Source organism: Salmo salar, chromosome 26 (assembly GCF_965601325.2).
Source record: "Salmo salar chromosome 26, fSalSal1, whole genome shotgun sequence".
Classification (NCBI taxonomy): Eukaryota; Metazoa; Chordata; class Actinopteri; order Salmoniformes; family Salmonidae; genus Salmo; species Salmo salar.
The window spans coordinates 31,345,001-31,360,425 of NC_138316.1; the positions used below are offsets into that span (position 1 = coordinate 31,345,001).

The 15,425-nt window shown below is 45.6% G+C and overlaps 1 protein-coding gene across 3 annotated transcripts in view; it reads left to right on the top strand.

The window, feature by feature from the left end:
- LOC106587616 (talin-2) overlaps positions 1–14,498 on the top strand; it is a 127,964-nt gene extending 113,466 nt beyond the window's left edge. For 2 of the 3 annotated variants that reach the window (XM_082969611.1, XM_082969610.1), the window contains 13 exons: positions 1,060–1,226; positions 6,935–7,118; positions 7,378–7,503; positions 7,735–7,806; positions 8,469–8,585; positions 9,179–9,364; positions 9,624–9,731; positions 9,814–9,919; positions 10,581–10,705; positions 11,850–12,038; positions 12,194–12,376; positions 12,601–12,726; positions 13,625–14,498. In XM_082969611.1, coding sequence (XP_082825737.1) covers positions 1,060–1,226; positions 6,935–7,118; positions 7,378–7,503; positions 7,735–7,806; positions 8,469–8,585; positions 9,179–9,364; positions 9,624–9,731; positions 9,814–9,919; positions 10,581–10,705; positions 11,850–12,038; positions 12,194–12,376; positions 12,601–12,726; positions 13,625–13,753 — 1,818 coding nt within the window. In that variant the 3' untranslated portion in view covers positions 13,754–14,498. The remainder of the gene's footprint in view (positions 1–1,059; positions 1,227–6,934; positions 7,119–7,377; positions 7,504–7,734; positions 7,807–8,468; positions 8,586–9,178; positions 9,365–9,623; positions 9,732–9,813; positions 9,920–10,580; positions 10,706–11,849; positions 12,039–12,193; positions 12,377–12,600; positions 12,727–13,624) is intronic. The other variant, XM_082969612.1, reaches the window with a different exon arrangement.
- The last annotated feature ends 927 nt before the right edge of the window (positions 14,499–15,425 follow it).

Genomic DNA, 15,425 nt, shown 5'->3' on the forward strand with positions numbered 1-15,425 from the left:
TCGCTCTCTCGCTCTGTCTGTCTGTCTGGCGCTCGCTCGCTCTCTCTCGCTCTGTCTGTCTGTCTGGCGCTCGCTCGCTCTGTCTGTCTGGCGCTCGCTCGCTCGCTCGCTCTCTCTGTCGCTCGCTCGCTCTCTCTGTCGCTCTCTCTCTCTCTCTGTCGCTCTCGCTCTCTCTCTGTCGCTCGCTCTCTCTCTGTCGCTCGCTCTCCTCTCTCTCTCTCTCTGTCGCTCGCTCGCTCTGTCTGTCTGGCGCTCGCTCGCTCTCCCCCGCTCTGTCTGTCTGGCGCTCTCTCGCTCTGTCTGTCTGGCGCTCGCTCGCTTCTCCATCGCTCTGTCTGTCTGGCGCTCGCTCGCTCTCTCGCTCTGTCTGTCTGGCGCTCGCTCGCTCTCTCGCTCTGTCTGTCTGGCGCTCGCTCGCTCGCTCGCTCGCTCTCTCGCTCTGTCTGTCTGGCGCTCGCTCGCTCTCTCGCTCTGTCTGTCTGTCTGGCGCTCGCTCGCTCTGTCTGTCTGTCTGGCGCTCGCTCGCTCGCTCTGTCTGTCTGGCGCTCGCTCGCTCGCTCGCTCTGTCTGTCTGGCGCTCGCTCGCTCGCTCACTCGCTCGGTCTGGCGCTCGCTCGCCCGCTCTCTGATTTGCCAAATGTTCTCTCAGCTGAGTAGGTAGCAGAGGAAATCAGCGTGCCATGTAGCTGTCATTTTGACTGGACGGGTTCTCTAGTTCCTATGGTCTGCATCTGATATGGATAGACATTAGACCAACACATCAATACATCTGTGAGAGCACTGCAGTGAAAGAAAACAAAAGAAGACAAGAGCACAACCATAAAACACTGCAAAAACCACCACCTCCTGCAACACGAGTCCTGTAGCAATCACACACCAACAAGAGAAACACACCGACAGTCACACCAACTCCTTTCTCTGATCTAGCCCAGTGTCAATGGAGGCTGTGATCTGTGATTGTTTGTTTGTGGCTCCTACAGGAGTCCTCAGTGTGTGTTGTCTCTGCGTGTGTCTCTCTGGATGTATCAAACTGAGCAGTTTGTCTGTGTGTCTCCCCAGGTGTCGATGGTGCTGTCGGCCCTACAGGCTGGTAATAAGGGCACTCAGGCCTGCATCACAGCTGCCAGTGCTGTATCTGGCATCATCGCTGACCTGGACACCACCATCATGTTCGCCTCCGCTGGCACACTCAACGCAGAGAATGACGAGTCCTTCGCTGACCACAGGTCTGTGTATCCCTACAAGAATAGTAATGAAACAAAAATTTGAGTAACTGGGGACATTTTGTTAGTCCCCACAAGGTCAAGTGCTATTTCTAGGGGGTTTAGAGTTAGAATTAGGGTTAGGGTTAGAATTACATTAAGGGTTAGTGCTCGGGTTAGTTTTAGGGTTAAGGTTAGGTTTTTGGGTTCGGGAAAGACGAACCATCAAACAGGCAAAGCGTCAATACAGAACAAAGATGGATTACCAGGACTTGTACTCAAAGCATGCGCGGACCAACTGGCAAGTGTCTTCATTGACATGTTCAACCTCTTCCTGGCCAAGTCTGTAATACCTACATGTTTAAAACAGACCACCATAGTGCCTGTGCCCAAGGTAGCGAAGGTCACCTGCCTAAATGACTACTGCCCCGTAGCACTCACGTTGGGAGCCATGAAGTGCTTTGAAAGGCTAGTCATAGCTCACATCAACACCATCATGCCAGAAACTCTAGACCCACCCCAATTCGCATACCGCCTCAACAGATCCACAGATGACGCAATCTCAATCGCACTCCACACTGCCCTTTCCCACCTGGACAAAAGGAACACCTATGTGAGAATGCTGTTCATTGACTACAGCTCAGCGTTCAGCACCATAGTTCCCACAAAGCTCATCTCTAAGCTAAGGACCCTGGGACTAACACCTCCCTCTGCAACTGGATCCTGGACTTTCTGACAATGACCCTCGGCTGCGTCCTCCTGTACTCCCTGTTCACCCACGACTGCGTGGCCAAGCACGACTCCAACACCATCATTACGTTTGCTGATGAAACAACAGTGGTAGTCCTGATCACCGACAACGATGAGACAGCCTATAGGGAGGAGGTTAGAGACCTGTCAGTGTGGTGTCAGGACAACAACCTCTCAATGTGAGCAAGACAGAGGAGCTGACCGTGGACTACAGGAAAAGGAGGGCCGAACAGGCCCCCATTAACATTGGCGGGGCTGTAGTGGAGCGGGTCGAGAGTTTCAAGTTCCTTGGTGTCCACATCACCAACAAACTATAATGGTCCAAACACACCAAGACAGTTGTGAAGAGGGCACGACAACACCTTTTCCCCCTCAGGAGACTGAAAAGATTTGGCATGGGTCCCCACATTCTCAAATTTCTACAGCTGCATCCTGACCGGTTGCATCACTGTATGGCAACTGCTCGGCATCTGACCGGAAGGCGCTACAGAGGGTAGTGCGTACGGCCCAGTACATCTCTGTGGCCAAGCTTCCTGACATCAGGACCTATATACTAGGCGTGTCAGAGGAAGACCCAAAGAATTGTCAGACTCCTGGCAACAAAGTCATGAACTGTTCTCTCTGCTACCGCACGGCAAGTGGTACCGGTTCGCCAAGTCTAGGACCAAAAGGCTCCTTAACAGCTTCTACCCCCAAGCCATAAGACTGCTGACCAACTGAACTAATCAAATGGCCACCCAGACTATTTACATTGAGTAGGGGTTAGGGAAAATAAGATTTTGAATGGGACTGAATTGTATCCACCCTCAAGGTTGTGTGTGACAGAGACAGCTGGAATCAGGCCTTAGGCCAGGGGTGTCAAACTCATTCCACGGAGTCTGAGTGTCTGCACGTTTTTGGTTTTTCCTTTCAATTAAGACCTAGACAACCAGGTGAGGGGACTTCCTTACTAATCAGTGACCTTAATTAATCAATCAAGTACAGGTGGAGGGAAAACCCTCAGACACTTGGCCAACCGCCGCCTTAGGCCAACCTCCGCCCCTGCACTCAGTGACAGGAAGATATATAACCTAGTGATCAGGCAGGAGGAAGTGTCTGGACTGGAGTCACACTACAAATCATTCAGACTGGGAGGAGAGGAAGTCGCTCAGTACTTCAGACCAAACACTTCTATTAAACACTTCAGACGTACTGTACCTTACCTGACCCCTGCCTCCGCAGATGCTCTGACAAAGATCAACCTTTGATATGGAAACCTCTGAAGGTTGAATGATGTCATCTTTTTAACACTAGAACCGCTTGGCATCTATGGACCCCCTTCAAGCTAATGAGCAGTCATTTTGACTGCAACATTCTAACAGTGTAATTAATATATTTCATGTTATAGCAAAAATGATCATTTGGTTGTGTTTATGAAGGCCTTGGGTAACATGATAATCCGATTTGTATTTTATTTCAAATTACACAGTAGCATTTTCCTTTACTGTAATGCTCAAACGCAAAAATTCTAGTTTTGAATACATTTTATTTGTGAAGTGCTTTGTTACAACTATGAAACAGAAAGCATATGCATAGGAACATGGTAACAGCTTATTTTTAGAAAGACAAAAGAAAATACCCCAACCACCAAGAAGTAGGGTCAAAATACGCATGGTCAAATGATGACAACATCAGTAGCCTGAACATCATTAGAAGTAGGGTCAAATGATGACAACATCAGTAGCCTGAACATCATTAGAAGTAGGGTCAAAACATGACAACATCAGTAGCCTGAACATCATTAGAAGTAGGGTCAAATGATGACAACATCAGTAGCCTGAACATCATTAGAAGTAGGGTCAAAACATGACAACATCAGTAGCCTGAACATCATTAGAAGTAGGGTCAAATGATGACAACATCAGTAGCCTGAACATCATTAGAAGTAGGGTCAAATGATGACAACATCAGTAGCCTGAACATCATTAGAAGTAGGGTCAAATGATGACAACATCAGTAGCCTGAACATCATTAGAAGTAGGGTCAAATGATGACAACATCAGTAGCCTGAACATCATTAGAAGTAGGGTCAAAACATGACAACATCAGTAGCCTGAACATCATTAGAAGTAGGGTCAAATGATGACAACATCAGTAGCCTGAACATCATTAGAAGTAGGGTCAAAACATGACAACATCAGTAGCCTGAACATCATTAGAAGTAGGGTCAAATGATGACAACATCAGTAGCCTGAACATCATTAGAAGTAGGGTCAAATGATGACAACATCAGTAGCCTGAACATCATTAGAAGTAGGGTCAAAACATGACAACATCAGTAGCCTGAACATCATTAGAAGTAGGGTCAAATGATGACAACATCAGTAGCCTGAACATCATTAGAAGTAGGGTCAAATGATGACAACATCAGTAGCCTGAACATCATTAGAAGTAGGGTCAAATGATGACAACATCAGTAGCCTGAACATCATTAGAAGTAGTGTCAAAACATGACAACATCAGTAGCCTGAACATCATTAGAAGTAGTGTCAAAACATGACAACATCAGTAGCCTGAACATCATTAGAAGTAGGGTCAAATGATGACAACATCAGTAGCCTGAACATCATTAGAAGTAGGGTCAAAACATGACAACATCAGTAGCCTGAACATCATTAGAAGTAGTGTCAAAACATGACAACATCAGTAGCCTGAACATCATTAGAAGTAGGGTCAAAACATGACAACATCAGTAGCCTGAACATCATTAGAAGTAGGGTCAAAACATGACAACATCAGTAGCCTGAACATCATTAGAAGTAGGGTCAAAACATGACAACATCAGTAGCCTGAACATCATTAGAAGTAGGGTCAAAACATGACAACATCAGTAGCCTGAACATCATTAGAAGTAGGGTCAAATGATGACAACATCAGTAGCCTGAACATCATTAGAAGTAGGGTCAAATGATGACAACATCAGTAGCCTGAACATCATTAGAAGTAGGGTCAAATGATGACAACATCAGTAGCCTGAACATCATTAGAAGTAGGGTCAAAACATGACAACATCAGTAGCCTGAACATCATTAGAAGTAGGGTCAAATGATGACAACATCAGTAGCCTGAACATCATTAGAAGTAGTGTCAAAACATGACAACATCAGTAGCCTGAACATCATTAGAAGTAGGGTCAAATGATGACAACATCAGTAGTAGTGGTCTCGATAAATAGTGAAACTTGGCACAACAGCAATAATGACATTACAATGAATATGTGTTAATATGACAGTAGTCAAAAATAAACAATTATTGTCAGCTCGTACTTCATCAGTAGGATTTCATTTAGCTATTATCCCTTGTCCTAACAGTTGACACGATTTTCTTAACTTTCACATGCTTGACACACTTGGACATACCTTTGTTTCGTTGTAGTGCGTAATAGTGTCCGGTTTTCTCTTGCTTGTGTCCCGTTGTCTTGTCATTCTCCAGCACTGTTGTTGAGTACAACGGCTGTGCAGGTGCCTTATTTTGCGCAGAGGAAGGGTGCTCCCGTCTGTTTGTTTATGGTGCCTGCCATACTTGTTTTCTTTGCAAGCAACTTGTTCGCCAATGACAGTGAAGTGAAGAAATTGTCCGTGGTGACAGTTCTCCCCTTGCTAACGTAAAGTTCCACAAGCCTCATCACCACTTGCTAACGTAAAGTTCCACAAGCCTCATCACCACATTCTCTGAAACTAGTTCCTGCTGCGAGATGTGGATATTTTCCCAAAGATTGAAAGCCGTTCAACAATTACGCTCTCGCTGTGTAGCGTCCTCCAAGTAGGCCAGAGTAGTCTCATAAGGCTGGTTGGATTTGTTGTACTGATATACAACAATGATGATCAGAATGGATCAATACAATATAATGGCCCTCCCTGTTCTTAATTCACAATTGGTGATTACATTAGTAAGCTTCTTTCGCTTCCCCTCGCTCATCAACTCACCCCTTTTCCACATCATACTTCATTTATTTCATCTGTTGTGTGTGTGAAATGAGTTTAGGTTCAGTTTAAACTTGGGACTCCACTTTCAACTGTCGGAAGAAGGAGCAGAGCAGGCCCTACTGTTGGGAGGAGGAGCAGAGCAGGCCCTACTGTTGGGAGGAGGAGCAGAGCAGAGCAGGCCCTGCTGTTGGGAGGAGGAGCAGAGCAGAGCAGGCCCTACTGTTGGGAGGAGGAGCAGAGCAGAGCAGGCCCTACTGTTGGGAGGAGGAGCAGAGCAGAGCAGGCCCTACTGTTGGGAGGAGGAGCAGAGCAGAGCAGGCCCTACTGTTGGGAGGAGGAGCAGAGCAGAGCAGGCCCTACTGTTGGGAGGAGGAGCAGAGCAGAGCAGGCCCTACTGTTGGGAGGAGGAGCAGAGCAGAGCAGGCCCTACTGTTGGGAGGAGGAGCAGAGCAGAGCAGGCCCTACTGTTGGGAGGAGGAGCAGAGCAGGCCCTACTGTTGGGAGGAGGAGCAGAGCAGGCCCTACTGTTGGGAGGAGGAGCAGAGCAGGCCCTACTGTTGGGAGGAGGAGCAGAGCAGGGCCTACTGTTGGGAGGAGGAGGGGCAAGGGGGAAAAACCATTCAAAAAAATGACATGCCCTCCTATAACTGGTTATTACACCAGTTCTGTTTGTGATATTACGATTCTAACAACGGCAGTGTGTTTTTAGACTTATTTAGGAAAGTCAAGGACGGAGTGGGAAAGAGTTAATGGCAGAGTAATAAAAACAAAAAAGATAATGAGCTGTCAAAATGACTGCTTTAGGGTTCTAGTGTTAAGAGCTATCGTTTTGTGTGGGTTAAGAGTTTTGATGTGTTGGTGGAGGGTCATCGCATAGCAGGATGGTATTAATAAGACCATTGGAATAAAAAAAAAACGTAATGTTTACCCATGGTAACACCTGCAGAAGTTTAGAGATTTGACCGCCTCTCTTTGTCTGTCCGTCTCTCTCCTCCCTCTCCCCGCACCCCCTCCCAGGGAGAACATATTGAAGACAGCGAAGGCTCTGGTGGAGGACACTAAGATGTTGGTGTCTGGAGCAGCGTCCGGTCAGGACAGACTGGCCCAAGCTGCCCAGTCCTCAGCTAAGACCATCACACAGCTCACTGACGTGGTCAAACTGGGCGCCGCCAGCATCGGCTCTGACGACCCAGAGACACAGGTGACCAATTATTCATTTTAGGTGACATCTTCTGTTCCCAAAACAGTCCTTAGTGGACAGAATTACTGTACCATTTTAGACTGTTTTTAATTAATGAAACATAGGCCTACTGCAACTTTCCTTTCTTCAAAGAGACTGCTATTAAAAGTAGGAAGTACTGTAGCTATTTAGGGGGACCTATTGATGTATCCAACCTGGGATGGACTCGACCCCAGATTGTGTCCTTAATAAGCTGATGATGTGTGTGTGTTCTGTATAGGTGGTTCTGATCAACGCAGTGAAAGACGTGGCCAAGGCCCTGGCTGAGCTCATAGGAGCCACTAAGTGTGCTGCGGGCAAGGCTGCAGACGACCCGTCCATGTACCAGCTGAAGAGTGCTGCCAAGGTAGGAGACCCAGTGAGACCCATGGAGGACTCTAAGGCCGCTGTCTCTAACAGGCATTGTTGCATCATCATCCCTCCTGGCTGTAGCTTATTATACATCTTCTTGACAGAGTGATTTTTAGTCCAGCACTAGGCTTAATCTGTGTCCGGGCAACCGCCAAATTCTGTTTGAACTATGTCTAGTGCTCTGAAATAAAATATTGTAAGATTAAATCTTGTAATCTACGCCCAGTTGTCCCCCAGAAACATGGCAGAAGTGAACGGGATGCCTCCTCAGTCTGATATGTGCGTAAAGGGTGTTCTGGTGAGCGCTTCCAGTACACCAGATGAAGGCATGCTGTCGTTGTGTGCCATAGCAGCAGATTTCCTCCCCCTCCTTTAGGCCTAGCCATTAATCAACATACCATCTTTCTCGCCATGCTCTAATCTCATCCAGCACTTGTCAATAACCCAGCCAAGTGGAAAGGAAGCGAGATCTAAAATCACTGTTAGCCACTACCTACCTAGCGCATGTGGTGGAAATGTAGTTTAACAGACTGATGGGCTGTGTCCCAAATGGTATCCTATTCCCTATATAGTGCTCTACTTGGGGCCCTGGTTAAAAGTAGTGCACTATATAGGGAATAGGATACCATTTGGGACGTAGTCATAGTAATCCAGGGAACTCCTTTTAACCTGCTTTTGGACCTTCTCCAATCCCTGAGGTAGACAAACAGTAGATAACAGGTAGATTATGGCTTATATTAATTTCAGCTCAAACTGCAGTGCTGTGGTTCATGTTGATGGCTGTTGTGCTCCCCGTCTTTCAGTTCCATATGGTGTTTACGTACATAATAATACCAACAGCACACGCAAACTGTCAACAGAAAAAAAGGGTACTCTCTCCGCCCACCAAAGGCAAGATGTCTCTCTCACTGACATCCTTGGACCTGTCTCCCCATTGTCCCCCCTCTGGTAACCCACCAGGTGATGGTGACCAACGTGACGTCCCTGCTGAAGACGGTGAAGGCTGTGGAGGACGAGGCCACGCGGGGGACCAGGGCCCTGGAGGCCACCATTGAATGTATTAAACAGGAACTCACGGTAAGCAGTCATCTATAAAGTGATTTATTTAATCAATGACTTGATTAGGATGATGACAATGGACATGCTCTCTCATTTATGCTTTGTGACCTAAACATGTCCTCAAGCTAAGCTGGAAATGCTTTATTAGATACATACTATAAAAGCATTGACATATTGAATCATCAACCATAACGGTTTATATACTCGTCACTAGATGAGCTCTGAGCTCTAGAACGGCCCAGGCCCTGTGTTTTCCCTGCTATCCTTATCTTTAACTGACAGAGGACCACAGATCTCCATTAGTTTGTGGTTCCAGCTCTTAGCTTTATCAGTTTCCCCTCAGGACAGCCTCCTAGTGCAGCTACAACTAGAGCCTTGATCAAACACGGATATTACCATGGGATCAATAAGATCACCCAGAGTTAACTCAACAACCAGTGTTGCCACATTGGGACACATTAGTATGCCTGTTGTGTGTTAGGTCATTATAGGATATAGCCCTGTTAGGTGGTACTGCACACGGCTGTACAATTCAACATTACATGGAGAGCTGTTTGATATATTAAATCAGTGAGGTTTTTAAGAACATATTGAGTGTTGTGTTTCTTCAGGTGTTCCAGTCTAAAGACGTCCCGGAGAAGTCGACCACGCCTGAAGAGTTCATCCGCATGACCAAGGGCATCACCACGGCAACAGCCAAAGCAGTGGCGGCTGGGAACTCTGCACGACAGGAGGATGTGATCTCCACAGCTAACCTGAGTCGCAAGGCCATCTTCGACATGCTGACCACATGCAAGGTTCTGATCAATACTCCTTACTAGGGAAGATGCCCCCTACCTTCTGTCCCCTACCCTCCTATCCTGTATACTTAAACCCTGACCAGCACAGCCATTTTCAACATGCTGACTATATGCAAGGTTGTGATCGTCCCTAGGCCCTAAACGTTGTAGATGTTAGAGGAAGAACAGATATTGATATTACTCCTCATCTCATCCATACTGACCACCTGGAAAGTGGAACATCTGACTCCTAACACTGTGTGTCTGTGTCCCTCAGCAAGCAGCTTACCACCAGGAGGTGAACAAGGACGTACGGAGCAGAGCGCTGCTCTACGGGACAGAGTGCACCACAGGTTACATTGACCTACTGGAGCATGTGCTGCTGGTAGGTTGGGTGGGGGTGGGTGTGATAATAGTGATGATGGGGATGTTTTCCTGAACCACCTCTACTCTGTGTGTATCAACAGGTCCTCCAGGGGCCTACAGCAGAGCAGAAGCAGCAGCTGGTGTTCTACTCTAAACGTGTTGCTGGGGCTGTTACTGAACTCATCCAGACTGCTGAGGCCATGAAAGGTGAGAAGACACTTCACTGAACTACTGTACACCTGGTTCATAATATAGGACAGTAATGATCATTTAGCATATATACTGTATGTATCCAGAGTGTTCTGTTAACAGTCTGTTCCTGCCTTCTTTGCCACAGATGGAGGTAAGTTAAGAATGTAACCAGTTGTGATTCAGGGCCGACCATTCCATTGAGATTCGTTGTTGATTTGTCCCTCTTTACAGGCCCGTTAGTCTAACAATATCCCCATCCATCCATCATGCTCTTCATTTTAGTTTCCATCTCACCATAAAGACATGGTGAAATGCTTATCACCCTGGCCATTGCAGTGTGGATGCTCTTCATTTTAGTTTCCATCTCACCATAAAGACATGGTGAAATGCTCATCACCCTGGCCATTGCAGTGTGGATGCTCTTCATTTTAGTTTCCATCTCACCATAAAGACATGGTGAAATGCTCATCACCATGTCCATTGCAGTGTGGATGCTCTTCATTTGCGTATTTAATGTCACTGATAAGATAATTGCGATTCAATCTTAAACACACTTAATTTGCTGTGCATGCCGTGTCATGTGGCGTTTGTTCTGTCTCTGTGGTCTCCATATTGTGAGGCGTGCTCTGTTCATACACTGCTGTGTGTGTGGTAACTCACTGTGTGTGTGTTTCAGGCACAGAGTGGGTGGACCCAGAGGACCCCACAGTGATAGCAGAGACAGAGCTGTTGGGGGCGGCAGCGTCCATCGAAGCAGCGGCTAAGAAACTGGAGCAGCTGAAACCCAGAGCCAAGCCCAAGGTAGGACACTACACCACCCACAACGTACCTCACAAGCCACATGGGTATTTTTAACCCCCAATTTCTACACTAATAACATAAATGGGATGCATAAGTTGGAGCAAGAATGACAATCCTGTCAGTAATTTTGTCTTGGTGCTTGTCTCTTTGTTGGTGTTTGTGTTTGGCTGTCTGTTTAGAGACCGTGTCGCATCAGTTTTGACACTCAGATTCTGTGGTGTTCAGTCGCCGTGAGTCAGTGTTAGATCCATAGGGTGATGCTCTATTCACTATTTGAATGTCTAATACTTGTATTGTCTCTCCTCACATACAGTGAAAGTAGTGGCAACCTCTGTCTCTGGATTTATTCATGTTTGTACACCTGTATGTACACCCGTCTATATGTACTTTGGTCTGTTTACCAGACTATCAGTCTGTCTGTAGCTGATATCATGTACGTTGTTCAGGAGGAACCCCCTACTCTATTCTGACTTTGACCTTCTGCTCACCGCTACCTCCTCTCTCCCTCCTTCACTCGTTTCCTCTTTCAATCCCTTTCTCCCTCCCCTTCCTGCTGTCTGTGATTCTAACCCTTCTGTTCCTCCCTTCCTTCTCACTCCTGCTCTCCCTCTCTTTCTCTCTCCTTCTCTTTCTTTCACCCTCTCTCTCCCTCCTGTCCTGTAGTTCTAGTTGTAGCCCATCTGTCCCTATATACTGTAGAAGTACTCCTCTGGTCAGAGTATAAACCCTGGAAGCCTTCTCTGCAGGCCTCTGTCTGATATGTTTGATATATTAGGTTGTTATTCAATCCAACTATATATCAAACATATTTCTACAGTGTCCCGCCCTGTCTACAGACTGTGTGTGAGAGGGACTGGTCTAATCTTGGAATGACTTGGCATAGAATAGTTGTAAGTGTTTTGTGTTCTTATTTCGTTTAGTTTGCCCCAAATAACAGATGTTACTGAGAAGTTTCTGTAGTGCAGACAGTACGGATTTGTAAACAAATCTGTCAGTGAACTATTTTGAAATTGAAAGACTTGAACAGCTTTACTCTAAAACTCCAACATCAAAACCATTCCGTTTGCCATGTAATATGATTGCTGTCTATCTTTGTCTCTTCCTGTGAGACGTCTGAGTTGTGACTGTCTCGTCTCCCCTTCAGCAAGCAGATGAAACGCTGGACTTTGAGGAGCAGATCCTGGAAGCAGCTAAGTCCATCGCTGCAGCTACCAGTGCCCTGGTCAAGTCTGCTTCAGCTGCCCAGAGAGAGCTGGTGGCTCAGGGCAAGGTGGGCTCTATTCCAGCTAACGCAGTGGATGATGGTCAGTGGTCCCAGGGTCTCATCTCAGCGGTACGTACACACACCTACACACACAATCTAAATAAAGCCGCTGAATAACGTTTGTCAATCCTTTTTTGAAGAGCTGGAATGAACACATCATTAATTCTAAAGGATTGCATCTTTGAAATGTATATGAAGCGTTCTCTCTGTGTTCTCTCCTACAGGCCAGGATGGTAGCAGCAGCCACCAGTAACCTGTGTGAGGCAGCTAACGCCTCGGTCCAGGGCCAAGCCAGTGAGGAGAAGCTGATCTCGTCAGCCAAGCAGGTGGCAGCCTCCACAGCCCAGCTCCTAGTGGCCTGTAAGGTTAAAGCTGACCAGGACTCTGAGGCCATGAGGAGACTACAGGTACTAGGATGATGAGTAACAAATTGCCCCTTGCCTCCTAGGCACTCCTGTAGATCTTACACGCCTATCTAATTGTTTCAGATCTGGAGGGGTGCAGGGGGAGACGGGGCTCGGGGTCAATTTGGAATTCAGTGTAACCCCACAAACACACATCTTGTGATTAGCATTGTGTAATAGTTGTAACATGTTATGTGGTATGATATTGATGGACTGTCCTCCCAAAGGCTGCTGGTAATGCAGTAAAGAGGGCGTCGGACAACCTGGTCCGAGCGGCCCAGAAAGCAGCGTTCCACAAGGCAGACGATGACAATGTGGTGGTCAAGACCAAGTTTGTGGGAGGAATCGCTCAGGTGAGACTTCAGGGCTCTGGCAGACTCCACAGTGACATGTAGACTTTTCAAACCAGATTTACTCTTGTCAAGCCTTTCAGTTCTGTAAGTGGACACATTAAGAACAACTCCAAGCAGTTATCAGGAGCTGACAGCACTGTACAGTATGTTGTACAGGCTGGTTTGAATCAGGTGTTGTGTAGTAACTGGTGCCTGTTCTATCCTAGTGTTAATTAGCTAGGTGTTGTGTAGTAACTGGTGCCTGTTCTATCCTAGTGTTAATTAGCTAGGTGTTGTGTAGTAACTGGTGCCTGTTCTATCCTAGTGTTAATTAGCTAGGTGTTGTGTAGTAACTGGTGCCTGTTCTATCCTAGTGTTAATTAGCTAGGTGTTGTGTAGTAACTGGTGCCTGTTCTATCCTAGTGTTAATTAGCTAGGTGTTGTGTAGTAACTGGTGCCTGTTCTATCCTAGTGTTAATTAGCTAGGTGTTGTGTAGTAACTGGTGCCTGTTCTATCCTAGTGTTAATTAGCTAGGTGTTGTGTACTAACTGGTGCCTGTTCTATCCTAGTGTTAATTAGCTAGGTGTTGTGTAGTAACTGGTGCCTGTTCTATCCTAGTGTTAATTAGCTAGGTGTTGTGTAGTAACTGGTGCCTGTTCTATCCTAGTGTTAATTAGCTAGGTGTTGTGTAGTAACTGGTGCCTGTTCTATCCTAGTGTTAATTAGCTAGGTGTTGTGTAGTAACTGGTGCCTGTTCTATCCTAGTGTTAATTAGCTAGGTGTTGTGTAGTAACTGGTGCCTGTTCTATCCTAGTGTTAATTAGCTAGGTGTTGTGTACTAACTGGTGCCTGTTCTATCCTAGTGTTAATTAGCTAGGTGTTGTGTACTAACTGGTGCCCGTTCTATTCTGTGTCCAGATCATAGCAGCCCAGGAGGAGATGCTGAGGAAGGAGAGAGAGCTGGAGGAGGCCAGGAAGAAGCTGTCTCAGATCAGACAGCAGCAGTACAAGTTCTTACCCAGTGAACTACGGGAGGACGAGAACTGAGCTATACCCTGCTGCATTGCCATGCTGCTGCTGTGTGTGTGTGTGTGTGTGTGTGTGTGTGTGTGTGTGTGTGTGTGTGTGTGTGTGTGTGTGTTGAGTGCATTTGTACCTGTGCATGTATATGTTGTATGTTACCACACACACGAGCGGTGGGCCAAATTGACTTTCTCAGTGTGCAACAAGGTTAAGTTGGCCTTTTAATGTGTCCACTCAACCAGTGGGGTCAAGCCCAGAATGGGACATGGATAGCCACTGTCTACTACACCTGCAGGGGTCTTTAACTACCAGGAGTTGTCTACTACCACTATGACATGACTTGGCTTGTAATGGTCTATTACCCTGCATGACCTGCCAGTTAACCTACACCGGAAAAAAGTATTCTCTAGAAGCAATGGATTTGTAACAGGTGAACAAGCTGAAAAATGTGCATCCTAATAGTTTGAATGTCTTTCTCTATGGAGCTATACATCTGATGTGATTAGATACCAGTGTTGACATTGAATCTCCAAACTAAGGGGATATTTCTAGATGTTAGCATGGTCTTAACCTTTTGGCCGGACTTTCTTTCATAAAGGAAGAAGACTGTGATATGTTAGGTGCATACAGTACGTTAGGCATTTACACACACATTGCTATTAATTTCCTTTTTTATGAGACAAGTCAGAAATGATAGCATTTCATAGATATTACTAGTGTTTGAAATTCCACACTTGGCTGATTTGACACATATATATATATATATATATATATATATATATATATATATATATATATATATATATATATATTTATATATATATATATATATATATAATCTCTCTTCCTTGTCAGACAAAGTAATTCAGACAGTTGAGGTATTTGGAGCATATTGAAGAATAGCTTATGGATCTTATTTCATGGAAGCATTTTTTGTCACATTGACCGTTCGGCTTGCGTGGACACTTTTTAAATCCTTGTTTAGATGTGCTCTTGACACTGAAGACTGAAATGTACCTAGTGTTGATAAACGCTTACATTTGCGGCTAATTGCTAGAGACCTCTTTACGACAACCACTTATGATGCATTACAATCTAGTACTTTATTATTTCTGTGATTTGGAGGCAAAGTTACTACAGAATAAAATGTTTAGCAAGTTAAGATACTCTGACACTTACAGTAAGCTTAACTAGTCTCATCCCTTCCACTACTACAGATCTCCTAACCCTGCATAACCTGGACCGTGGACAGTCCGTTAACTGGCCTTCCCTCTACTATTCTCATTAGTTTACAGTTGATATTGAGCCATACAGCTGGAACTGATGTTCATGAAGCAATACTATGAAGGCGCTGTAGGGGGCAGTGTTGGTGTCCTCACAGCCTCCTGACATGCAATGTAATGAAGCGACCTCTTGCTTGATCTTTTCAAACACTACAAACACTGCACCTCTGAAAACCGTTCAGATACTGTAAGAAAAAATACTAATGTAGGAAACAACTGCTGGTCTTGAAAATGTATTACGATTAAAGTAGGAGTTTAAAAAAAACATCCAGGCAATCTGGAAAAAGATTCTCATTGATAAAGCGTGATTTATCTATAACTCATAATGCAAACTGAAATGAATGGCTCTGATATTGTAACACCCCAGACCTCTTGAATGAATGTGAAGCGATAAATCTTTGTTGACTATACAC